Genomic DNA, 26,992 nt, shown 5'->3' with positions numbered 1-26,992 from the left:
TGCAGTGTGAGGGCGAAGATTTTCGTTTAGAGCTTATCGTTAATATTCAACTTCAGATGTCCTTTGAACTATTTTTCTGAATATTTTCTTCTTTTGAAGGACGCTAATCTCTCCCGTCGACAAAAAAATCTTGAGTGCAAGACAGACTTTGGACCTGTGTTGTTCTGCTTCCATGCGTCAGTGTGAAAATAACACGGATCATACATAATTCGCGTTATCATATTAAAGAGAGGCGTCGAAACTGGATTCAACTGCAGGTGGAAAAAAAGGGTTGGTAGCAGGTGTCTTGTGGGTTTCTCCTGATCACCTTTAGCGACTAACTTAAGAGCGGTTGATACATTGTTTAAATTGACAACCCAGAGACTTTTATTATGGTAAGACCAATGCGATTTCGTGACGGAACAAAGTCAAGAAGGGGACGGGAGCACACCCTTTTCTTGTGCGAGCAGTAGACCGGTACTTTTGCTGGAGAACAAAAGAAGCGAGATCTGTACGGAGTAAGCAGCAAACTTATTAAAAACGCTCATATAATACCACATCCCTGCTTATACGGACTGTTGCTATACCAGTCTCGTCTACAGGTGGAGAGCTGGTCCGTTGCGGGCAGACTTTTGCAGGAGTCACGCAGACTGACTGAACAGCTCATCAAAGGTGTACTTGCCTCATGTCAATCGATCGACAGCCAGCTAAGAGGATAGTAAGGATTGTTAAATGTTTGACGTCATGCGCACGGATTTTCTTTTGTACAAGACGTGTTGAACGGGTGAGTTATAGACAAGAAAGAGAAGAGTTCTGATTATTCGTGAAACAGACCGGCACGGCCCAACGGGCCGTTTCATGGGTTATTACCACGTCTACTGCGAAGATTCCTCGTAGATACGCGGATCTTACCTGTACTGGGAAAGGAGATGATCATGATCGCACTTTCCTTAGCAAGTCAAAGGTTGTCGCTTCTTTTGTGTATTGTTGGTTGTCTGGAACGGCTTATTTAATCAAGCCTGAGCGATCGCATTTACTTTAGGAGGAAATGTAAGCAGCAGTTTTCAATGATTGGTATCATCTAAGCGCAAATTACTTGGGACGTTCCAAGTAGAATCCTGGTCTATGGGTCATGCCCTCTACGTGACACCGTCCCCGGATGCCAAAGACACGAAAAACAAGGTGGATACATCAGAGGGCACCCGACACCACCCGGCGCAGCATACTGAGGAACGACATGTTGACTTCGAGGACATTTAACATTTAATTTCATCTTTTGCTTAACTCCTGTCTCCGTTGCGACGGAGAAAGGCCACTTTAACGTTTTGATTAGCTCGACACCACGAAATGTCATTATACACCGCTGATTTGCATTCGGGTATCTCAAATTTAATTGGTGTGACCATGTGTTGAGTGGGATTCGACAGTTGATATTGAAATCACAACTCGTGTTCGAAGCAACCCGTTTGGGTGGAGTCCATCTGGGGGCTGTACACCACCAGCAGTGCTCGGACTAACACCCCACACCGCCGACATTCAGCAGCCATGGAAGACAGTATGGACGAATACGACTTCGCTATGGGGGAGGGGCGAGGAAAGACTACCCCTAAGAAGAAGAGAAAATCGGAGAAAGGTGAGATGTAGTGCTATGCAATCAACCCTTTAAACCTCAAAAACTGTGCAGACAATGGTTATGATAGTATTTATGACATTTGTCGTATAAGCTTTTCGTAAATCACGGATTTTCATATACTATACGCTGTTTATACATTTTGTTTGTGAAGTTTCTTCAAGTTGCTTCAGGGGTTGTAAGCAATATCTCCGATTATCAGTGCGTGTTCCAACGCACTTCCTCTTTCGTTTGTGTTTGAAAAGAACAGCATGGGAAAAATGTCTTAAAGTCTCTTCTACATTAACTACTGGCAATGAAAGGAGAAGCACTGACGTACTGTACCTCGTCTTAGGTCTATAAGAAAGACAGGTCGTTAATGATTTTCATGTTTTGTCTATTATGTACGCTTTGATATCAGCGATATATGTCATGTATAGTTTAACCACGTTTTGATACACTCGAACATGGCGTTACTTTACCTCAAAACAGAGCTGTGGGTGGGTGACAAGAAAGCCAAGGAAGAAAGAGAGAGAGAGACACACACACACAAATCATACAACCACATGAATGAGACGCCACGAATAACAGTCAAACTTTAACATTCCAGAAGGCATTGTATGGCTGCTTGAATGAGAACTAGGATTCCATTCAGAACACTTTTTTATTACATACATGATCAAAAACATCGAAAAATGTGGGAGCAGTAAAGGTCAAAAGGGACAAATACACAGACACAACTAAGTCATGTAAAAATCACGACAAAGAATGAACATACTTATTGTATCGAGTGAAAAAAAAAAAGTTATTTATATGTGGACTGTAAAAGTACAACAGACAAGAAGGGACAATAAAGAGAGTCGATAATACGGGGAGGGGGCGGTTGTGGATCCACCATGGTTTATTTGAAGAAACTTGGCAAGAACAGGACAAAAAAAAAAAAACATGGTCCCATTGTTGGAATGCACTAGAGGACTAAATATACTAAAGCACATTAGGCACATCACAGTTTTTTTTTTTAGTACTAAAGTTGTCATCACATGTATGCATGCAGACTTTCAAAGCACGCGATAGAGCAACTCAGTAGCGTCTATTTTGTGAAGGGTACAGTGGGTTTCCTGTACACGCCAATGTTGACAATACAGGAGCAAAATTATAGGTCTTCCAAATTGGATACTGGGAGAAATTTTGGCAAGAATGGTACAAGACCTACCCAAGCTACCTTGAGTTAGCTGTCGAGATAAAAGGAAGAATACAAGGAAGTATGTGAATGTAGCTTTACATGATCACCCATCTATAATTAAATTTCACCACGCACGATCAGGTCACCGTTATCTTTGTAAAAAAAAAAATAATAATTCGTAAATTCCATTGGAGCAGCAATGTTTGCCCTCAGTCATTGCGACTATTATAGGTACAATGACTCGTCCTTGCAAAGAATGTACAGAAGAGCATTATGTATAACAGCTTTTGTGTGTTAGTTGGGAGTTACAAGTTACAAATATAAACGAAAGATAATTAAAGTTTCCCACGCTTTTCACACAAAAAGTGTATTATATCAGAGCAATACCATGGAAATCGTCAGCACATTGCATATTCCGTTTGCAGTTAATAAGCATAATCAAAAGGATTGTTGGATCAATCAAACAGTTTATTGCTATGATTTAGAAATGCTGACTTAAAAAAAAACTAATTACCAAAATGACGTATGCAATATATATGTTTTCGAATCAATGGAAGATTTGTATAACGATGACATCATGCACTTGCATTCGTGTTTGAACGATATCACTGAAGAAGATTAAGAAGATTAAGAAGATTTGTGAAAAAGCTGGAATTCCATAACTTTATTTTAATGTTTACTTTGATGAAAGTGTTGCTGTTCTGCTCGTTTTTGTGTTTGATCTCGGATATTCCTGCCGGAAAAAAACACAGTTCCCATAGTGTGTTCGCTATTTGTTCACACAGTCGTCTATCTGAAGACAAGATGATTTCGCACTGTGGAGTGGTTTTTCACAGAGTATTTGCTTCACATAGTAATATTGGCGGGGGGGGGGGGGGGGTTTGCACTGTGAATTGATGATTCACAGAGTGCTTACAATGTTAAAACGCTCAAATTTAACAGTGTGAATAGATTTCACGCTGTGTTCACACTACCTGTGTTTCACACTGCGTTTCTCATTGTGTTTCACGCTGTGGAACACTCTTCTTTCCAGCGAGGATGCTTTGTTGTTGTTGTTGTTGTTGTTGTTGTTGTTGTTGTTTAATCTATGGCGTAATCTCTGGCGTAAAGCATTTACTTCGCCTCCGACATTTTTTCCATCTGACATTTTTACACTCAAAATTTTACACTGCACCATGCAAGTCAACTTGCATGGTGCATTCAGTTTGACGTTTGACGTTTGTATTATCCATGTATATTGTTTGGAAATAAAAATGAATAATGAATGAATGGAATGAATGAACTTGTAGGCCCTAATGTGTGGGCCCAGTTAATAATGGAGGTGGAAGGGACTGGCGCCCAATATGAAGTGCATCATTCTGCTACCTATACGACCATGATTGCTTCCTCCCTTCGATCTCTATCAGTGACAGCCTCGGATGACATCGAGCTCGAGCGTCACTGGTTCTTCAACCCCTGGGTCTACCTCATTCTCACTTGCGTCGGCAATGTCGCCTACATCTCGGCCATCGGCGGCTACGTCAGCGCCTCGCTGAGCACCATCGAACGTCGATTCCAGCTCAAGAGCTCGGAGTCCGGTGCGATCACGATCATTAACGACGTCGCCGGGATGCTGGCCGTGCTCTTCGTCACGCACTTCGGACACTCTCGTCATCGGCCGAGGATCGTTGGTAAGGTTGCTGATAATTTCGTTCATTTAGACTAATGACTTTTGCTGAAAGCAACAGTTATGTAGATCCATCGTTTCCCAATCTACGGCATTAACTTGAATCAACACAGTCATATTCACTGGGATATGTTCCTTGTCCTAAACGATACACGCACACTAGTATTTCTTTTTAAATCAGATTATCCTATTCCAAGTATACTTCGATCATTAATGACCTGAAGATTATTATGACTACGTTGACGAAGATGCTGATTGATACGATTGCTGTGGTGATTATACACACTCTTCTATGGATTCTTTTTACCTCAGTCATAATTGAATCACAGTCATCATCATTGTTTTTAACATTAACATAATCGTCATAGCGTAAGTATTGATAATGCCACAAAGACTTCTGCAAGTGGCATTTGATTCTTACACTGATGGCGGCGATGATAACTGCGACGCTGATGACAAGAATGCATTGAAAGCACTGACATCGTCTCGTTGTCTCCGGGCAGGTGCGGCGCTGGCTGCAGTCGGCCTGGGAACCATTATGTGCGCCTTGCCGCACTTCATCTACGACCCGCCACAGGCCATGATGGCGAAGATGACGGGAATGTGGTCGGGCAACCTAACGGGCTCCTCTGGGGGAGGGCGTGGAGCAGGCCAGGACACCTGTCGACCCGGTGACTCCAGCGATCCTAGTAAGTTGCTTGTGTTTGTTTCTTTGTTTGTTTGTTTGTTTCTTTTTTTCCTTTTTTTTTTCTTTTTTTCTTTCTATATTTTTGTTTATGAGCAATGGAAGCAATGGGTGCTTTGAGGGTGGGTGTGGCATTGGATCATTCCTCTCCTTCAAAGTTCAAAGTTATTTTCACTTCCATCAAATAAACAGAGAAAATTATATGTAATGTATAAGCAGAATATATTTGAAATAATTGCACAAACGTAAATTAACAAAATATATGTGATAATGAGTAACAAAATGAAGAAAACATGATTGCATTTTAATACGTACGCATAGTACAAATTGAATAAGGATGGGAATGGTAATGAAGGGTCCCACAAAAAAGCAAAGCTTGTACGATGTGATGGGACCCTCAGAAAATACATAAGATAACGAATAATGAATAATTCCCTCAAACACTTTTTCTCTCTTACACATCATCCTGCCTGTCTTGTCCACCCCTATGATCTCCTGTGGCGGCTAAGATTGTTGATGTTAAAGTAGATGATCCTGATAATGATAATCTGATAATGATCCTGATAATGGTAGTTGTTGCAATATGGTGATTTGATAGAATTGATGACGAAATTTATGTTGATCACGATGTCTACGGTGACGTTGGTGGTGGCGATGATGTTGGATATGATGATGATGACGCTAGTGACGGCGATGGTGATGATGATAGATATAAAGATGATGATGAGGGCAATGGTGAAGACGTTGAAGATTATTATGAAGATGATCGTCATGCTCAGGATGATGATCATGCTGATCAACTGTGCTGCAAACCACGATCATAACGACGGGCATGAGGAAGGTTGTCGTTATGTGATTGCTTCAGTTGTGGCTATGGTGACAGCAAAACAATAGGATTAGAGAAAATGATACAGCAAAACGAATTATATACTAGTACCTCATATATAGATTCCTCTCATCTGATTGGTTAAAAGTGGAGTCATGAAAATAGCTGTGCCCCATTTTTAATCAAAATGACGTCATGATTTACTGTGCCCGGGGCATAGAATCAACTGTGCCCTGTAAATAGGTTTGGAGACAGTCGCAACCCCGTACACATAGATCGCTCATATGTACGCACCAATGATACGACCGCCGTGCTGTTGATCAGCGTTGATTACGAGTGCTGCTTTTAGTCCTTGTTATTCAGGTAACCTTTTAACCAATCAGATAAGAAAAATCTATATTTTCGGTATCCAAAACAAATAATGACAGCTTGATATTCGGGGCGCAGTTACAATTATGTAGGCCCTCGGTGATGTGAAAACCATTATTATGCCCTCAGCTTCGCTTCGGACATAATTATGGTTTTCACATCACCTTGGGCCCATAATTTTAACTGTACCCCTCATAGCAGTCATTATTTGTATACTAACGCTTCCTTCTTCCAAAAGTATATATTTCATCATGAGCACAGTTATGCATGCAATCCCTCATTTCTTATTTTTCTAAAGGAAAAAACTTGATCACAATATATGTTGATGATTCTGGAATAGTTCATACACTGTGTAATTTGAAAAAAAAAAAGATCTGTACTTCCTGAGTATGATATTATTCACATCACATGCACTTAATATCGCAGATATGAAATCAAATGGAAAATCGTGAAAAATGAGTCATTTTAACTTGGTGTCTGGTCTTTGTCAGACGAAGTCACTGTACTAATATTTGGTCGTAGTTTAATAAACGTAGAACAAGTAAAAGAGAGACCAAGAATGACAATTAACCTTTTCTGCACCAATGAATTGAATGTGCATATATTACACACATATACCTATTATGGTCAGACGATTAACGTGATAAGCAGATGAGTATAAGACTCTCAAGAAATTGTCATGCGAAGTGATGTAATGATCGGCTTACGAGTCTCCAACGAAGCTAGCTGACGCAATAGTCTTCACTAATCTTTCTTGATTAGGATTTCAAACGGAGGAAGTTGCATCCTTCAAATTCTAGAGTTGTCATAATTTTGCAATCACAAATTGTCAAAGGGGACAAGCTCGTAAACTGCTGACAAAGTATAGATATCAATTTAAAATACTTTGCGTTTGGGTGCGCTGTATATCACTGTCATAATACCGTGTGAATCTCCAGGCTTCCGTAGCATAAACATCCACAACTATCTTGTTTATATTTTAATCCGATTTTAATGGAGTTTGTATGTAGCTCTGTTTGACACAATTCTTTCAATCTAAGTCAACTTGGATACGAAGTGGATATTTCCTACCGGTTCGTGGGAGCAAAGTCGATCGATCGATCAGCCATTGATAGTCTAAAGCACCAAATGATTTGGGACAGTAGTGCCCTTTTGCAAGGCACTGTTATCCGCTCTGCCACGTCTTTCGGAGGAAATTTGAAACGTGTATACGAGAGCTTTACTCTAAATGCTAGTAAAAGAACCCAATTAACTTTTCTCGCAAAGAGCATGGTGAAATCCCGGTGAAAGTGGTAAGACACACAAAAAACACTGACATTTTCTGTGATCTTCAAGAATCTTCAGGATCGAATGAGGCAGATCAACATGAAAAAGACGAAGAACAAAACGGGGAAGGAGAAGAAAAGGCAGACAAACAAGAAGAACAGAAAGAAATTATAATAAGAAGAAGCAGAAGATGGAGAAGAAGAAGAACCAGAAGATGGAGCAGAAGAAGAGGCAGAAGATAGAGCTGAAGAAGAAGAGAAAAAGAAGAAGAATAAAAAGAAGAAGAGGACGCGGAAGAAGAGTTAAATATATTTCCCTTGCCGATTGAACGAAATAGCAGGACCTTGCTACGACCTTCTAATGCAGGACAGCTAGCGTTGATATGCACAGGGCAAAGATTACTATATGACATTGGTAATGGCCTGTACGTTGAGAATTCTGGACTTAGGCCTTTGTCAGTTACCGCCAACGTCCGCCTTGGTTGCTCTTCATAATATCTCATGTATACCAAAGTCCTGCGCAAATATTGATGTTGTAATCATACCATATGTAGACCCAAGGGGTGAACTCTGGAGAGGCCCAATCTTCCCACGCGTTCGCTATTTGCACCCGAGAGCCACCAGCTTACACTCAACATGTCGGCCTAAAGGACAATTGACATAGGCCCTAGGTGTCGTGCCGGCAAACAAAATCTAGTTACTCGACTTGTGTGTATGTCCATCCTTGATAAACTCACCTATTAACAATTATATACCAAAAGAGACTCGGTTTACTTTACAGAAATCATTATGGCATACTCGTAAGCTTACCTTCCACAGTTGGGGGCTATAACTATTAGTGAGCAAACTTACTGGTAACATGACTATGATTATCACAGAATAAACAAGATTTGAGTTCTCGTTCAAAGTGCAGGAGCCAGATGATGCATATCATAATCTCCTATGCTCTTTTGATACAAAATGGTGTTAAAGTGTCCTAGTCTAGACAATAGGAATCCCCTTGGAAGTACCGACCGGCCCCCATTGAAGACCTGGACCCCATTTCATAAAAGATGTTAGGATAGCAACTCTTGCTAGAAAGGCAACTTACCAACAGCAACAGCCAATTTGGAAGCTGGATTCTTGTTGTAACCATGCATGACAATTGCCATTCCAGCAAGAGTTGCTATCGTATCAACGTTTTTTTTTTTTTTTTTTTTTTTTTTTTTTTTTTTTTTTTAGTGAATGGGACTTAGAAGTATAATCACTTCTGATGCTCAGCAATCCGGCTGATTTAAAAGTAGAACATTTTTGTTATTTGATCACACACTGTGCTCATACCTGATGATTTATTTCGATACGGGAATGAGCACAAAACAACAATTCAAGTCATTTTTCTGTTGAACATTGTGAGCGTTGGATCCTGCTGTGTCATCGTTTATTCACGCTCGTTAAAAAGCTATTTCACGTGTCAAACCATTTATGTTGTCGAACACAGAGAGACGGGGGTGGGGGGGGATGGTAGGCTGCATTTTTCTTGCCATTTTACATAGTCGAGTGGTCGGTGTGTGTGTGTTTTTTTTCTCTCTCTTAATGCAAAGAGTGTCTTCAAAAGGCTTCCCGATGAATCAAGATTTCATCTCTTTTGTTGAATTTCAAGAAGCGGGATTACTCCCGAAGGCAGACAAATTCAAGCGGTGGAGCAAGACAAACACGAATGTTTGTACGCCCGTCAGCTTCAATCGGCCACTGTATCTGACGAGAGTAGAAATGGGTGCTACTATCAGTGGCATTGGAGACCATGCAGTATCCATGTCAAGTGGCGTCGGGGCACAAAGAGATCATTAGGAATGATTTGTTATGTGCAGGGGCGTGATGTTGAATTGCTGAGTCGTTGCCTACTTCTCCGCTATTTTGCTTTCAAGTATCAAACCCACTTTAAAACACTAACTTTTTTATCGTTAAACAATACAGAAAAAATAGCTTATGAGCATTGTAACCTAGATATATGGCATAACATACATGTGCCATGATCTGCCATCGCATTTCAACAAATACAAACTTTACGCAAACTATTCGAGTACTCAGTATTCTGTTTTGTCGGCTGACCGGATTCGCACCGTGTCGTGCTTCCGCCGTGCCATAGCAGTTCCATATGTAGGACAAATAAAAGATGGAAGGGTAATCGAATGCAGATTAAGAATGGAAAACGACATAAACTTTCCTTCTTGAAAAATCGAAGTGATTTGATAATGACAAGTAAAAACAGAAAATGTGCAAAAATTACATATAAAGACCCATATAGATATATTTATATTATTATTATTATTATTATTATTGTTATTGTTATTATCATTATTATTATTATTATTAATATTATTATTGAAATTTTATGTATATATATAATATATATATATGGGTATGATCAATATCAAATTTCGTGAATATGGTTCGTGATCAGTATGCAACTTTTTTTTTTAACCATCTATTTGCATTTGAACATCCGATCCATTTAAACGCATACAACCAGAAATAAATAGTGATGGCGTACTAATAATAATGATTTTCATTAATTGAGGATAGATAGATAGACTAATCCAACATATCGTTAGATCGACATGTATAATAGAGACATGGACAGAAGACAGGAAAACAAAAGATCAGTTACAACAAAATAGACGGACAGGTATATCATATAAACACCAAAGACAGAGAAAGAACATAGAAAGAGACGAAGACGATGAGGGTCTACATTCGCACATTGGAGTGCAAACCTCAGAGGAAACCCAGAGAAGACTTTCATTCAAGTCGTAGAGATTCCTACACCACTCCTTACAGGCTTCACCACGAGCATGATAGAAGTTGTATTCAGTGGAGTGTGTATTGAGTCTTACCCAATGCAATGTCTTGTATTCGGGATGACATCTGCAATGTTAGTATACTATAATGATAGAACTTTTGAAAGGTCATCGACAATAGTAAACACAGGAGAGAAATGTAGTGGCATTTTTCAAGCCGTGCACTATTTATAAAGCAAAAACTTATAGTCGTTATTTTTTTAACTGAGGCAACTAAGACTTGACTTGACGACAGCTAATTTCAATTAGTTAAAGAAATCGCCAAATCATGTTAAGTTCTTCATTCCAAACAGTACAACAGACCGCTTAATGTTATAACAGACATTGTTATTCAAACCTCGTGGACAAGGAGTCAAAGAACAATTTCCGTATTTTAATGAAATATTGAGTCCATTTGGACCAAATCCTCCCATATGAGATTACGTGGATTTATATAGGCATTCTTTAGGCGGTTTAAAAATGTGCTATATCCAGTAAGTTACGTTTTACTATAGTGATTTGTTCGAATGTATTCAGTTCCCCATACAGTGTCATTGTTTATGTTTTAAAAAGTACATGAATTTTTAAAACAGGATACCGTGTAATGTTAAACTCCACTAAGGTTTGATTACCCTGAGCATAATTGCTGGTCTCTGACGGGGATTCTGTGTCCTTATATCATTAACACAAACCAGCTTCTTAACATGTGCATCACAACTGTTCCCCGTTACTGCGACTTATGAAATACATGAAATAATGGGGTACGCTGCTTCATTGTTTAGGGACAAAAGCTTTCGAGCTTGCACTCACGAGCAAGTGGTGTGTTTACCTAGAATCAACAGGCGACCTGGTTATCTCCTTCCCCTCAGATCAATTCATATAACAACTTCAAATAATGTTTATCACAATTTTGTTAAATGTATTTGAACTTTGAAGCCTCCTGCGAAATCATATCGAAGGAGCACGGGAAAATAAAACGACAAAAATTTCTGAATCGAAGTTTACTAATGTATTAATCATCTTATTGTTCAGTCTTTCTTCTCTGCGCAAACAGCATGCCAACGTATTTCGTCATGCAATGTAATGACATTACTTACAGGCAGGACGATGTTATCTGTTTTGTTTTATTTTGTTTTTGTTTTGTTTTTGTTTTTCAGGTGAATGTAATGTATATCAATTGCAACTTTACTGCTCCACGACTCAGATCTCCCGATAGTGTCATGTGCCCTATAGCATTTTTCTGGTATTGTCGAAAATATCCCAAGTCGACGAAAGAGTGATTCACTTATGCACCTTGTTCCAGAACATGGCGATGCTGCGCAGTTGGCAAACGGAGCATAATATCAAAATTTACATAGAACAGCACACTTAACGCATCATCATACTTGTGTATATATAATGTCATCAGCTACTCAGTATATCGTAGAACATGATGCGACTGCCAAATGCACAAAGGGACGAGAATGTGGCGGAATATTAAAGGAACTATGTAATGCCAATGCATATCAACTTTTATTGATTCATAATACCCTCAACAATACTTATGTGGCGGAAGGAATATCTAGTTATACAATCCATGTCTTTTCTAATAATTCTTTCCATTTCTTTTATACTACTTGGGAACGCGCACAAAACAAAAACTTTCCAATTTCAGATTCTGTCTGTGATGTCATCTGTTAATCATTGCTAAAGTACCAATATGATTAACAAAAGACATTGGAATATATCTTCCATTCGACTGAGGATAGCTTACACGTTTCCATGACTTAACAAAAGACATTGCATGAGAACATGCAAGTTATCATTAGTGTAGGGGAAAGTTTATTCCAATGTCTTTTGTTAATCATGTTAGTACTTTAGCAACGATTGACAGATGAAGTTACGAGATGAATCTATACTCAAAAAAGTAGTACAATATCATAAAATACATGGAACGTATTAGATATTTGTTTCGCCACGTAAGTGATGTTGAGGGTATCATGAATAAGTCAACATGCGTTTGGACCGCTTAGATTCTTTTAAAATTTCCCCGCCAATTTCTAAAGTCGTCAGAAATGATTTGTATGCCGAAGTTGACCAATAAATGAAAGTGACAAATACATGCAAAAACTGCGACAGATGCAAAAGAAGAAGAAGAAGGAGAAGAAGGAGAAGAAGAAGGAGAAGAAGAAGAAGAAGAAGAAGAAGAAGAAGACGACGACGAACTGCACACAACAGACATGGCAGATTGCAACGAGACCAATGAACTCAGAGCGCTCCAAAAGCCCAGATATCTGCCATATAATGAAAGGACCACCCTCATGGCTTGGTCCGTAATATCCAAAAATTACATAAATCAATGTCCTCTGTGTCTCTCATCGTTTTCTCTGCTCACTCATAAACCATTGTAAACCTTCCGCGCTATTAAATCAGTTTTAGCAATTTTGAGCTATAGTTATAATATTGGCACTAAGAATGTGCAATTTTGAACAACAAGGTGGTTATTTAACTGCATATCAGTCGATCCGGTTTTATTCTTTGCAAGAAAATGATACTCGCAAAACAAGAGAGCAAAGATTCACAGCGCAGTAATTGCAGGCAAGGTGATAAACAAATCGAAATCGGATAAAATAAAAAAATATATATATTTTGCAAATCAATCGCTGAATGTCTTGGGTGAAGTTTTGTATTCAAAAGAAAGAAAGAAAGAGAAGAACATTGCCATATACGAGAAAAATAAGGTATGTGTCCTAAGTATTAGCACCCTGTCCTAAATACCTATCTTTTAATGCTATAGGTTTCGCATTCTTTGTGAGTTTTTTTTTTCAGTTATCTTTAATTCTACCAGTGGGAGTGTCTGAAAAGCCCTTGTCAAAAGGGATATGAATGTGTACCTCAGGCTACTTCTTGGTATATTCAAAGGGAGAGAAGAGCGAGAGACGAGAGAAAGAGGGAATGGGAAGAATAGATGAAGAAGCAGAGATATCTGCACATCTCTTTTTTATCTATCTGTACGATTATGTACCGGTACATAATGAAGTCAACAGGTACATGAATGAATACAGAGAGACATAAGTGGGGCAAATTTGATCCATGAGTGTCATTCAGAGTGAAAAAAAAGCTTCCCTCTCCCCCCCCCTTTCTTTTTTCTTTTTTTTTTTTTTGGGGGGGGGGGGGTCTGCAGCCCTATATACTCTTTTCATCAATATTGTTTACACTAATGTTAATCTTGTTAACCGTGCATCGAGCAAGATTCGTTTGTAATGTCGCTCATGATAAAATAACTCACTTCAACGAAAATGACAACTAGAAAAATAATTATTGGAAAAGGAAATAATTACTACGACATATTCAAGCCTCCTTTTTTATTAGAACCACTTTCTTTAACTTTGTTTTTTGTTTTCAAATCTCAGTCATTTAAAAACCGATTTTTATCAAATAAACTTTGAATTCCTCTGCATTCTCTTCGATATTTCATAAGTGGTTTCTAATTATCTTGCTAAAGTCTCATAAAATCTGAATCCCTGAACTCAACAAAAGCTATATCATCCCTTTAAAGCTCTCCTATCTGAGCATTTTTGTTGAATGATTTTCGTTATTGACTGACATGCATAGCTCCTTCAATTTGTTATTGTTGTTGTTTTTTCTTAATTTTACAAAATAGATCTGACTGAAAAGTGTTATATCATGTCGTATTAAACGCAGCCACCCTGAAAAACAGACAGTTCGATTTTAATGAATTTCGGCTCAGAGGCGGATCGCTTCTATCAGACGATTGCTTCTTAGTGGGACCCTCCATTTCCATTCCCATCCTTAGTTAACTTGTATTATACGCTTTATGTATATATTAACAAAGATATAATTGTGAGGTTTTTTTTCCGTCTGCTACTCATTTTCATATGTACTTTCTTAAATCACATTCTGCAATTATTACAAATATCCTGTACATATGCATTGTATATAATTTCTTTGTTTATTTGATGGAAGTGAAAATAAATTTGAATCTTGAATTTGAATCTTGAATTTGAATCTTGAATCTTGAATCATTCACCTGTGTAGTTAATTTACCACTCCACTAATTTGTTTTCTTCGCTTTACCATTTCTTCTTTTTTTTGTCTCTATGACAACCAAGACGAAGAAACATGTGACGTGATGGAAGAGGCAACATCCGGGTCTTTACTCTGGCAGGTTGGGTGGATTCTGGCGGGCCAGGTTCTGTGCGGGCTAGGTACGAGCGCGCAGCCTCTCTGCATCACCTATCTGGACGATAACGTCAAGAATAAGCGTACCACAACCATTTTTGTCGGTATGTGATATTTCACTCCTTCTCTTCCTGTCTCTTTCTTTCTGTCTTTCTTTCTTTCTCAATATCCCTCCCTCATCCCCCCTTCTCCAGAGTGTTATCCTATCTTGCATGTGAGGAGAATGCTATAGTTTGCAATTACATGTATTGTTTCTCTGAACCCGTAATTTGCAATATCATCATGTCATTTGGTTATAATATGATACATTGTTATCATCTAGTCATCTTAATATTTCCTTCTTTCAATAGTTTGTAGTTTTCTGCGACGATACACACCAAGTAACATTTTTGTATGTGTGTTACAAAAGGGCTTACAAAATTTCGCATTGTTTCTCTGAGCACAATCTGCAATATCATCTTGACATTAGGTTATAATACATTGTTATTATCTAGTCAGTTTAACATTAATTTCCTTCTCTCTTTCTTTGTTAATCGTCTATCTATCTCATATAGTCACCGATGAATCGACTCATTCAGTTGCTTATCAAATGTTCATCCGTGTGATGTGTATGGGTGCTGTTCGTTATTCCGAAGGTTCGCTATTCCGAAGGTTCGTTGTTCCTAAGGGTCGTTGAACCGAAACACGCAAATTCCCTATACCTAGACGTTCGTTAATCCGTAAATGAAAAAGGGTTCGTTAATCCGAAAATTTGTGGCGTTATTCCGAAGGTTCGTTATTCCGAAGATCGGTTAATCCGAAAATGAAATTCGGAACAATGAACCTTCGGAATAACGAATCTTAGGAATAAAGAGCCTTCGGAATAACGAACCTTCGGAATAACGAGCTGTAACCGATGTGTATATGTCTGGACAAGCTAGTAAGTTGTTGTGTTATGCCATATCTTTGTCAAAAGATATGGCTGCACCTATGTAATGAAGAGGTTAAAAAAAAGCAAACAAAAATAAAATCTTGTTTTAATGCCTTATGCAATTCCCTCTCCCAGCCGTCATATTCAGCACATTCGCATTTGGGCCCACGCTGGGCTACATGGTGGCCACTGCGTGCCTCGTCAAGCCCACTTTCTTCCACGACCCTGCGGTCCCGCCGCCTGCCGTCAGCCAGGAGCACCCATACTACATCGGAGCCTGGTGGCTCGGCTTCCTCATCAACGGTTTCCTGCTCATCTGCATCAGCGTGCCGTTCTTCTTCTTCCCCAAGAGCATGCGCAAGAAGGCGGCCGGTGGCGCGGTCGGCCACGGCGGCGACCACCACTACGAAGGGGAGGAGGTGACGGAGCTGATGGACGTGAAGGAGAGGGAAGCCAACAACCAAAACGGCCACGGTGGTGCCATATCGGCCATGATCCCATCGAAGCCGAGTCCGCGATCGAGCGACCAGGGTTTCGTAGCGTTTCTGACAGGTTCGTAATGTGCTCAGTCAGTGTTAGAACATCAGTAGCTACGATATCATCGTTGCAGTGTTGGCCTTATTGTGAATTGTATCTTTGCAACAGAAAGCCTGTGTCTGGTTTTCTAGCTGCAGAAAGATTATGCCCATATACTGAGAATTATAGATATTCCAACGTTTCAATTTTTAAGAGCAAACTAAATGGGAATAGGATCTAGTTTTGTTTGATTCATTAAGTGTCCTGTCTCGTTGACATAGGCTTAGTGCGTCTGCACATTCTGTCACCTTAATCTCAATGTCATAATAAGGAACCTATGAACATGATTGTTTTTATAAATTATAAGTGACAAATTTGACATACGCACAGACTTTCCCAATCCTATGTGTCTGGTAATATTGAAGTATGAAAAAAAGTATCACAAGACACAAGAATCAAGTGGAATTATCGTACGTTATGTTTCGTGAAAGCTCGAAGTGTACTCCTCTGTAGCTGGCCTTCGGACTTTGCGCTCTACTCCCTTGAACACTAGAGGTTTTCTGCAGGATGTAAGGGCGTGGTGCCGTAGCTACTGTATATGATTGCATTTGTACGAGTCACTGATTAATAGACTGTTATCATAAGAATCGATGACATATTATAGGCTGTATTTTTCTTCTTAACTCGTTGAACTGTATGTCCATGTGCTTAGCTTTTAACCCATTTATACATGGGCCGAAATATGTTGTCACTTTGCCAACATGGCGTGCAATAAATTAACTATTTTCTATTCTGTCCGTGCAGACAATCGGCAGTCCGTATTGTATCTATAATACTATGTAAATATAGAAAGAAAATGTAAATGTTAATAATCCTGAATTGCTTTAAGTAATATAATGTGTGCCATCATTAACGAGTAAAGAGGAAGCCATGATCATAATTAATATCATCTTTGATGGTTTTTGTCACTGTCCTTCTTTCTGCCTTATATACTGCATTTGGGCATGTTGCGATATCCTAATCATGTCAATATAGTTCTACATGTATTATTACATTGTTGACGGACTGCGAATTGACGTCTTAGATGAGATGTCAGTTTTTGATACATGTACTTGCAGTACGAGGCCTACTGATTGTTTGAATGTCTTTACTTTTGTGTGCCCCGACCTACATGTTGTCACCATTCATTTCTTTTTCATTTTGTGTTATATGTACAGTACAGTGTATCCCTTTTGTAATGTTCATTCTGGTGTTTGTTTCATGTTTGTAATGCTTATAATGATATGTATCCTATATGTTTTATCCTGGTCGAATAATGGATAAATAAATAAATGAATAAATAAGTAAATGATAATAACAATCATTATTATTATCATTATTCCCTATTCTTTGCAGATTTTTTCCAGACTATCAAACGGATAGTAACTAACCTGACAGCCATGTCGGTGTTTTTTGCCGTATGTGCCGAGATTACCGGGCATGTGGGATGGTTTATATTCGGGCCGAAATTCATGTACACTCAGTACCGACTTCCCCCAGCAAAGTCATCAATGTTGTTCGGTAAGTTTTACATCAACGTGTCAAGTACAATTGTACATACATGTATGTATATCTTTAGATACTCTGAATAGTTTGACAGTAATGACGTTTAAAATATGACACAGCTGTAACCAGATTTGTTTCTTTGAAGTACACTGAATGATTTACGAGAACTGTATATTAACCCCACAAAAGTATTTTAACCATATACTTTAAGGGAATTTCAAGTTTATGTTTGTTTGTTTTTTGTTTCATTACAAAATAATTAAAAAAAAACAATTGAGAAAGAATATAAATATGTTGAAGGCGAAAATAGAACCTGACACAGGCAGAGAAGAGAATGAGGAAGCAAAACCTAATCATAATTTCTGTTATTCTTATTTGCCCGTGTCATTACGTCCGAATTTTTAGTGTCTTTATATTTTCGATTATCTTTCTGTTTTGCTCTTTGTGTTTTCAGAACATTCCATTATAGAGAATAAACGTTAAATCGTTGGTTCGTGACATCATAATCTTTGATGATGAAATTGATAATCAATACTACGAATAAATAACAGCAACAACAATAACAATAGCGGGAGGGAAATAGTATGATGATGATAATAGTAACAGTTGTCGTAATATGATAATAATTCCAGTGATAATGGCAATAACATAAATATGGCAAGAACAATATGATGAATAATGACTAAAGCTTCTGAGTTTACTAAGTCATCGTGTGAGAGTGCTTAGGTATATTAATACTTTCTCTTGGTAACTCTAACAAGAACTGAGCAAGCTTACCCCAAGTTCCTGGAACTGAGCACCTGTTCGAGGAGTCAACGTTTCACAGATTGACTGTCCGTCGTCAGGACAGTCAATATGGAACTTAAGATTTTCGTGACGTTCAGAGGAAAAAAACATACCGTTTTGCATATGCACGAATTTGCTTGGCTCCAACATGGAATCATTGTACCAAGTATAGCTCTCTGCGGTTGACTATAATGTACGTAAAAAAAGATCCCACTTCAGTCATTCGCCGCAAAGCGTTTTCATAAAAGTTGGTATGATCAGATGATAGCAACTCTTGCTAGAATGACAACTTCCCATAGCAACAGCCAATCAGGAAGCTGGATTCCTGTCGTTACCATGACTATTGCCATTCCAGCAAGAGTTGCTATCATATCAACTCTTTATGAAATGGGGCCCTGATAAAGTGGTCCACCTACAGACCCACGCTGGAAAACGGGCCAGATGCCGACCCCCTGTGGTTCTAATCGCATAAAGGGACTTGCGATAGTCAGCAAGCGTTATTATACAAATGATGCACAGGATGGAGTGCGTTGGTGGAGACGCAGCGCACTCAAGGGTATTTACAATTGTGAAACATACACGAGGCGAAGCCGAGTGCATGTTGCACTGCATTGTAAATACCCGAGAGTGATCTGCATCTCCACTAACGCCAAGAAATAATCCTGTTCATCATTTGTTTTATAAAATGGGTCAAAAACTAACAGCATTTTTCACGTACCTTTGTGGGTCAATACCAGTCAGCTACATGTAGCACTCGCTCAAGAGTCAAGATGTCCGAAGATGTTCGTCCCAAACATTTACGCACGTCGCACTCGGAAATCCCGCAAATATAAGTACTGTGCGTATAAGAGTACGAGTATTCGTACGCCACACACGTTATGCACACAAGAAAGGCCGGCCGGCAGCCCGAACTAGAAGTCGTTTATAGGATTGACAGCGCGTATAGTAGCGCGCGACGCACTTGTAACAACTGATTGAATGCGCACTGCTAGTGTTAACATTGTGACGTCAGGCCGTGCATGTTAGTGAGAAATTAATGCACGCACACGTGACTCATTTTTGCGCTTCCAATTGGCTACATTCTTGAACCCATTTTGTAATAACTATCATTGGCACTTTGTGCTATGCAAAGTACTAATAGAAGAATTGTAATACATTGTATATTAATGCATCCATTTCATTAGGGTAAAACAGCTGTTGGTGGAACATTCCGTCAAAACACATTCGGACCAGGCGGCATCCGAACTCGGTATATTTACTTTTCATGAATCTATGGCGATGATCACTATTATTATGTTTCCTTCCCTCCATTTATGGCCTCTCTCACTCTCCATTTTTGACAATTAAGGGATGATGATGCTGCCAGGACCAATCATAGGAAATCTCCTGGCAGGCTTGATCGTGCGCAAGTTCAAACTCAGCAGCAAGGGGTGTGCCAAGATGGTTATATGCATTGAGGGCTTGCTACTGTGTTTGGCACCCACCCTGTACTGGCTGGGGTGCGACAATCCCCCCAACGCCGGTGTCACCACGCCCTATGCTCCCTATGGAGACGGAGACAGGTGAGTCTGATCGACGTCTAATGACTTATGACGATTGTGTGTGTGTGTGTGGGAATATTCCTTTCCAAACATAGTTGAAAAGTATGGGACAAACTTCATATTCAGTATAAAAATGATGCACAGGGCGGAGTGGATAGGCAAGAATTATACTTCTTAATCCGAAGAGCGCAGCGAGTGCATTTTAGACTGTTTCCAAAGTGAGAACGAGAGCATCCTATTTTCACTGATCCACGAAATGGGCCTTCGCATCATTCGTTTTATAAAATCATGAAATTCAACCTTTTCCCCCATTATGCGTTGGGATTTGCCGGATGCATGGCTCAGTATGGATCAGTAAAAAGAATCACTACATAGTAATTGACAAATCAGATTGCATAGATTCTACAACCCATCTTATAGATTCTATTCCAATGATCAGAGCGAAAAGAGTGACAACCAAACGTCTGGATTCAAAAGTAAGATGTAGGTTGATTTATCTCCATCTTTATAATCATCAATATGATGTCACGTTTAATTCGATCGTGGTCATCATGGTATTGTTGTAATAAACATTAGCATAACATCATTATCATCAATTATTACCATTCACGTGGGCATCATTACAATTATCAATACAAGTTATAATATAGTAATCTCCATTTTGAAGTCCCGATTTAAGGATTTCGTCAATCACCATTTGTCATGACCATGAGGATTAGAAAGCACCAAATCTCCAAATTCCAAGTATCGATTTCTCTCTATCAGCTTGCCGTACTACGCAACGCTGCCTCCGCCCGTGGAGTACTCGGACGACCTAACGGTGCCTTGCAATGCCGACTGCGGTTGCGAGCGGGACTTCGTGCCCGTGTGCGGTTCGGACGGCCTGACCTACGCCACCGCATGCCACGCGGGTTGCCGCAGGTATGAAAAGGTCAACATGGGAGACTCCAACACAACGGTGAGTTCAACATGCCTGGCTGAACCAATCTTCCGTTGAGGAGAGAAAACAGCCGATTGTTTTACATAATATAAAAATTCCAGGAGATACATTTTCAAAAATGAGATAATGATGGTGTAGATTAACAGATGTGTGAAATCTACCTTAAGCAGGGGCAGATGTTAAAATTCAATTAAAACTGAAGCAAACACATAAAAAAGAACAAAATGGATATTGAGAATTTAACGCAACCCTGGAAACAGTTGCTGTTGTTTTCTGTCTTGATGTATCTGTAAGATCCATGATAACTTTTGGCCAATAGAGCGTAGACCCAGGTCCAGTTTGTTGATGGTTTGATGCTACGTTTTGTCGGTCCAAATCTAGTTGTTTGTGGACTGCAGCTGTATACCTCCACCCGATAACGAGACGGAGATCGTCGGCCTGGAAACCATGGAGAACGGGTTTGCCTTCCTAGGGGAGTGTCCATGGCTCTGCGACCGTCTCTACTACTTTCTCGGCATGATGCTGTTTGGCTCCCTCTTTGGTTCACTACTGCACAACCCTTCGTTCATGCTTCAATTCAGGTAAAGTATAGGGCTCACACCTGTAAATAAAATGGAATGTCCCAGACCCCTTCACAAATTCGTAACAAATATATCAAAATAAATGAATAAAAAATTAATTAAAAATCAATAATGCAGTTTGGCATAAAAATGAATAGCTGCAGATATTAAGTATGAATTCCTATACAAACTGCATTTTAGTTTGAAGATGAAATCTTTTCTCATGGAATTTGAAGGGACTATATTTCATTGGGTGCATGTAAAGAAAAAGAGTGATCTTTGAGTGAAAAGAACTCGTAGTCTGGCTTTGCGGACCCTTGGACAGAGTTTGAGCTGAAGAAACCGCCTCGGAAATTTGAATGGTGACAGGGTATAGCTCACTTATCCAGGTTAGTGAAGATAAAACATTTCATTTCTCCCAGCTATTTTAAAGAATTGTTTGATTTTTTTAACACGCGTCTCTTTGGGGAATTGTTTATCCGTGTGAGCCCTAAAGTAGTGGTAAGATGTAGTTACACTCCGTAATTGATGGAGCCCTCTATGCTGGGAAAATTCCGCTGCAGAAGTTTTCATCTTGTCGTCAATAAGCGGGAGCCTCTGAATTTCAGTGCATATCCTGTATGTTTGAGAGAAAATTATAATGTAACTGGTTAAACTCATAAGATCTGCACAATAGCAGCCAAAACACCAATAATTGTCAGTCTTAGAGGGAAGGAAAAACTTCAGTCTTGTCAAAAAACTTCAGATGCCATTATGACTTTGGCAATAAGAGGTTTTTGAAATTTTCTAACCAAACCATATATAATCTGTCTTCATCAATGGACTTAAATGAGAGGTAAAATTTCACTCTGCCTCATGAAACATCAAAAACCTTTAGAAATGTATTAAAAAGACATACATTACGAAACCGCTGAAATGACGTTTCTCGGATTTCAAAGGGTAACACAACATAACCAACGCGATCTAAATAATCATGTTCATTTATGAAGAAACTATATGCAATGCAAATTCTTGTTAAAGTGTGTTGATTCATGACACCCTCAACATCACTTATGTGGCCAAATGTATATCTTAAATGCGTGCCATAAATTACGTAATAACTACAATATTTTATCAGATTAATTGGATACTTCCACGTAAACCTTCCAAAACAAGATTCTGCTAGTGACATCATCTGTCAATAGACTGATGTAAATTCTTTTCATTCATCCAGTCGAAGTACAAGATCAATGATTAGTTGAATTAAAATACAGAATGGAATCAACTCACTGATAATTTGCGAAGCATCGTAGCAACGAGTTTGATTCAAGGTTTGTTTGTTTGTTTGTTTGTTTTTAATCTAACTAATTTTTGATCATCTGCCTATCATTGCTAAACTATCATGATCAGCAGGGAAACATACAAGCTATGCTCTGTGTTTGGGACGGTGCACTCCGATATCTTGTGTCAATCATAGCAGTACAGTGTCTTATAGATCAGAACAACACGCATTTCAATATAGTCCCCTTTAATAGCAATGACACCTGATGATCTGGCATGATGCTCTCATTGAAATTCATGCCCAGTACAGAATGGAAACAAATCCAACATCTTTCGGTTTTAAGACCTCTTCCATTAAATCTCAATTTGGAGGCAGATTCGAGGTAGAAGTTTTCCCCTTTGATTTCTTCCTCCCGAGTGTCGAGTATATAAAAAAATAATAATAATAATAATATGTATATATAGGCCATATTGAATCTATCGTGTTGGTAAATACGAGGTATTCTTATACAGCGTTTTTAACTATTTCAATGATTTCATAAAGAAAGATGAAAACTTTGTCTATTCTTTCCGTTTGCGGCGTCACAGGTCACATCGGGAAGAAGATCGTTCAACTGCGCTCGGTGTCAGCAACGTTTTGATGAAGGTGGTGGGTAAGTGTGTGTATTGACTATTAGCAGTGGTCAACCTTATTTTGATATCTATGAAATGCACGCCAAACCGCGTATTGGAAAAAAACGCGAGAAATATAAATATCATTGTGGAAAAGCATTCATTACTGCACCAGTAGCCAACAGAAGAGGACATTCAAGTACAGTGAAATATCAAAGTAATTGATCCGCTGCAACATACATGTTAGACTTGACACTATTGAGCATCTGCGTGGCTGAAATGATTATACATTTTACTGAGCTGTGTTCCCCCATTAAGCGAGCAACTACGTGTATCAACCGCGAAAATAGATGTGCAAAAAAATCCCGATACTATTCATTCACTTCCATTCAAACAATAAAAAAGGCTATCAGTCTGGTATTGCTGTACGTCGTAAAAAACAAGTTCCTTTACTATGTAATATTTCCCGTCTTGGAAATAAGAAATTGACACTGAACTGAAACTGAAAGTGCACATTTCGTGTTTTTTTTTTTTCATTGCAACAACTGAAATGAAAATAATACAGCAAAATTACAAACATGAAATAATGGAATTATATAATATATAAATCAAGCAAATCGTCACCCAAATAATTCTCCTTACTACATTTCCTTACAATGTCTACCACTGTTTACCTTTGCAATACTGTCCTACAGCTACGCCATATATACTTACATCTCGTGTGTGAATGAGTCACAACTCATGCACGCAAAAGATCCCGTTTCATTTATTCATCGCAAAGAGCAGGGTGTTTAACCCGTTGAAGTGGTTCAGCCTTTATACATACCCCGTGGTTGACCAGCTATTGCTGCTGAATATGGGCGATCCAGCTATCTTCTCAGATGGAAATGAGACAAACAAACAAGCAAACAAACAATGACACGTTGTAAATGTTCGCGAATGTATGCATACTTCACCTCTTTTTTTTCCCCTCCTCTCCATCTCTTTACTGTAAATTTCTTCCCTCATCTTCGATGTCATCTATAACCGCCTTCATGTTGGCAATCCCCAATTCACGCGGTGCAGCGTTCATCCCGGGACCCGTGTACTTCGGGGCCATCCTGGAGAAGACCTGCCTCCTCTTCCAGGAGGCGTGCGGCCGGACCGGGAACTGCCTGGTGTATGACATCAAGGCCTTTCGCCTCGTCTTCACGATCTTCTCGTGCAGCGGGCGCGTCGTCGCCTTCATCCTCTACTGCGTGGCCTACTTCTCGGTCAGGAAACGGGAGCAGGAGAAGGAGGAGGAGGAGGTAACGAACCAGAGCCGCAGAAGATATTACTTTCATTAATATAATAATAATAATAATAATAATAATAATAATAATAATAATAATAATAACAATAATGATCCAATAATATTAATAATACTAATGATGATGATAATAATAGTATTATTATTGTCATTATTGTCATTATTATCATTATCATTTCTATCATAATCTATATAAAAACAAATATTTTTTCTCACTCTGTATATACACACACACACACACACATATATATATATATATATATTAGAAGAAAGAGTCTCAAGTACGCCATGGATCCAACGATTACAAAAATTGGTAATAAAAATTTTTGTAATCGTTGGATCCATGGCGTACTTGAGACTCTTTCTTCTAATAATTACAACATTCGAAGTCCAACACGTGGAAAATTCCAAGATATATATATAAATATAATTTCAAGAAAATTCAACAGATTTTTACATCCTTTTTTGCATAAAGAAAAAATAAACAACACATGACTTTACCTCTTCCAGAAGGTAAGGGGAATGACATTAGCTTTAACAATGGGCAATATGTGTCAGTATACATGTCGAGGGAATGTATACTTTTGACGAAAAATTAAACTTGTTGAATTTTCTTCATATAGTTTTCTCTATGTCGTTCTTTATAATCTATGTGACGTCACAAACTGTAGTAGTCTTCTCATTCAGGGATGGCTAAACAAACAAATCTACAAAATCATAACTTTAGAACAGATCGTCTGATTTTGTTTAAACTTTCACTGATATTTTCTACTAATATTGCTCTCTAAACTCAATCCACATGTATATTTTGGTTTCAGTCCCCTTTTAGTAAGCATTGTAGGGAGCATTATGCTCTTTTTACACATGTTACCATGGAAGCCATGATTAATTCAAGTTATGTTACAGGTACAAGTTTAGATTTATTTGCGTTTTACGCTGTTTTAGCCTAGAATACCATTCGTAGTGTATTGACTGGATTCAAACTACTCAGTATTGTTTTCTTCCTTTCTATCCACACCCTGAAAACAGGATTACATTTCGAACCACCCTCTATCGACAAGGTACGTGTCCGAAATGGAGAGTGGTGCTGGCAGCGCGAGCTTCAAACACACCTCGATATAGAAAAGTCCATCTCGACGACAATTCGGCCCATTTCATATCTGTTCTCGAGAAACTTTGGCACGACGTTGTGGCATATAATAAGGGCAACCTCGTCTCGAAGAACTTCGACAAGAAAGGCAGAATAAGGACCGAAGAAGATCATCGCTGAGACTCTACAGAAGTGTCTTTCGCCAAGAGGACCAAATAAACCGTTTTACTCTGCTTTTATAATGTGTCACGTTGACAAACAACTAAGTTTTGAGTTAAAAGGCAGAGAGACAATGAAACAGTACATCTTGTAGTGTTTCTCTTTCCGAAGACTCATTTAAACTGAACTCGGCTTACAAATCTTTTCCACCAGGAAGAGGACATCCACGTTTGAAATGTAGGTCAGAGGGAAATGAGACGGATGATAATTCAAATGCGAAAATAGTCTTGTGCCTGTCGCCGGATTTAAAAAAAAATGTCGTCAAATGCAAGGATATTTGTACTTCGACTGGGAGGCAGGATGGCAAGACATGAATTGGTCTCAGGAGTTGCATGTTCTGTTGACAAAGAAATACTGTTTCGACCAACAGAAACGATTTCTGTAGATATGTAAAATAAAGGCATGATGATGTAAGTCCAGCCTTAATTCATTGATTGTTTAGGTGGATGATATACTTACATTTCAAAATAGTGCTAATTCGCAATGTCAAACCAAGACGCTGGTTTGCAGACTGGAGTGACATTTGTAAATCTCTTTCTTTTAATGTTTCGTGCCACATTTACCAACTCAAGACGGTCTCATTTTGCACTTTGTTTGCTAAATTGACAGATATACAGGTAGAAAATCGATAGTATAATCACTAGTCAATATTTTTACATTCCGTTGATCGTACCTATCATTATTTGAGGATGCAACACGCCATATTCTATATCAGATGTTTGCAACAGGATTTGCAAATGAGGACGATTGCCTTTGAAAGAAATAGTTTCTTATTCTATATAGCACCATTGTGTTCTCCAATTGATTGGTAGGCCTACATGATATTTTGAAGATTTTGGAGATTTGTGGGCCTATCTCAAATAAATCTGGACAAATATAGACCAATTTTGAAAATGCTAATTTACATTTTTGAATATGCTGATTTATGTTTTTAATATGCTGATTTGCTATTCAATTTCATGTTAACTGGTCTACTTGTGCCTATAAAATACCGTTCATGAATTGAATTGAAATATTATGTCGTGTCAAGCTAAGCTTGAGTTGTGTTGAATTAGTTTCAGTTTTAGGACCTTTATTTTTTAATAGAATTGTATAAATGATCTAGTTATAACTATTATTACTGTTGCTCAATTCTGTTTTGT

The 26,992-nt window shown here is 38.7% G+C and overlaps 1 protein-coding gene across 1 annotated transcript; it reads left to right on the top strand.

Moving 5' to 3' along the window:
• The first annotated feature begins 1,430 nt into the window (after positions 1-1,430).
• Positions 1,431-26,992, top strand: LOC139723657 (solute carrier organic anion transporter family member 3A1-like). Its single transcript, XM_071634883.1, has 13 exons — positions 1,431-1,612; positions 4,178-4,441; positions 4,941-5,130; positions 11,241-11,248; positions 14,517-14,684; positions 15,626-16,042; positions 17,402-17,566; positions 19,686-19,899; positions 20,644-20,836; positions 21,200-21,399; positions 23,227-23,291; positions 24,316-24,539; positions 25,571-26,992. Exons 1-13 carry the CDS (start codon positions 1,525-1,527, stop codon positions 25,661-25,663), a joined length of 2,289 nt encoding a protein of 762 aa, XP_071490984.1. The 5' UTR covers positions 1,431-1,524; the 3' UTR covers positions 25,664-26,992.

This window comes from Diadema antillarum, unplaced genomic scaffold (genome assembly GCF_040938485.1).
Source record: "Diadema antillarum isolate AM-2024a unplaced genomic scaffold, OU_Dant_1.0 scf00000197, whole genome shotgun sequence".
Taxonomy (NCBI): Eukaryota; Metazoa; Echinodermata; class Echinoidea; order Diadematoida; family Diadematidae; genus Diadema; species Diadema antillarum.
The sequence above is the reverse complement of the archived record's forward strand: the minus strand, read 5'-3'. Positions and strand labels throughout refer to the sequence as shown.

Bases quoted from the DNA above. Each gene is read 5' to 3' on its own strand.
- LOC139723657 (XM_071634883.1), top strand. From the start codon at position 1,525: ATGGAAGACAGTATGGACGAATACGACTTCGCTATGGGGGAGGGGCGA. The intron at 14,685-15,625 runs GTATGTGATATT...TCCCTCTCCCAG, and splicing joins TACCACAACCATTTTTGTCG to CCGTCATATTCAGCACATTC. The intron at 24,540-25,570 runs GTAACGAACCAG...CCCTGAAAACAG, and splicing joins AGGAGAAGGAGGAGGAGGAG to GATTACATTTCGAACCACCC.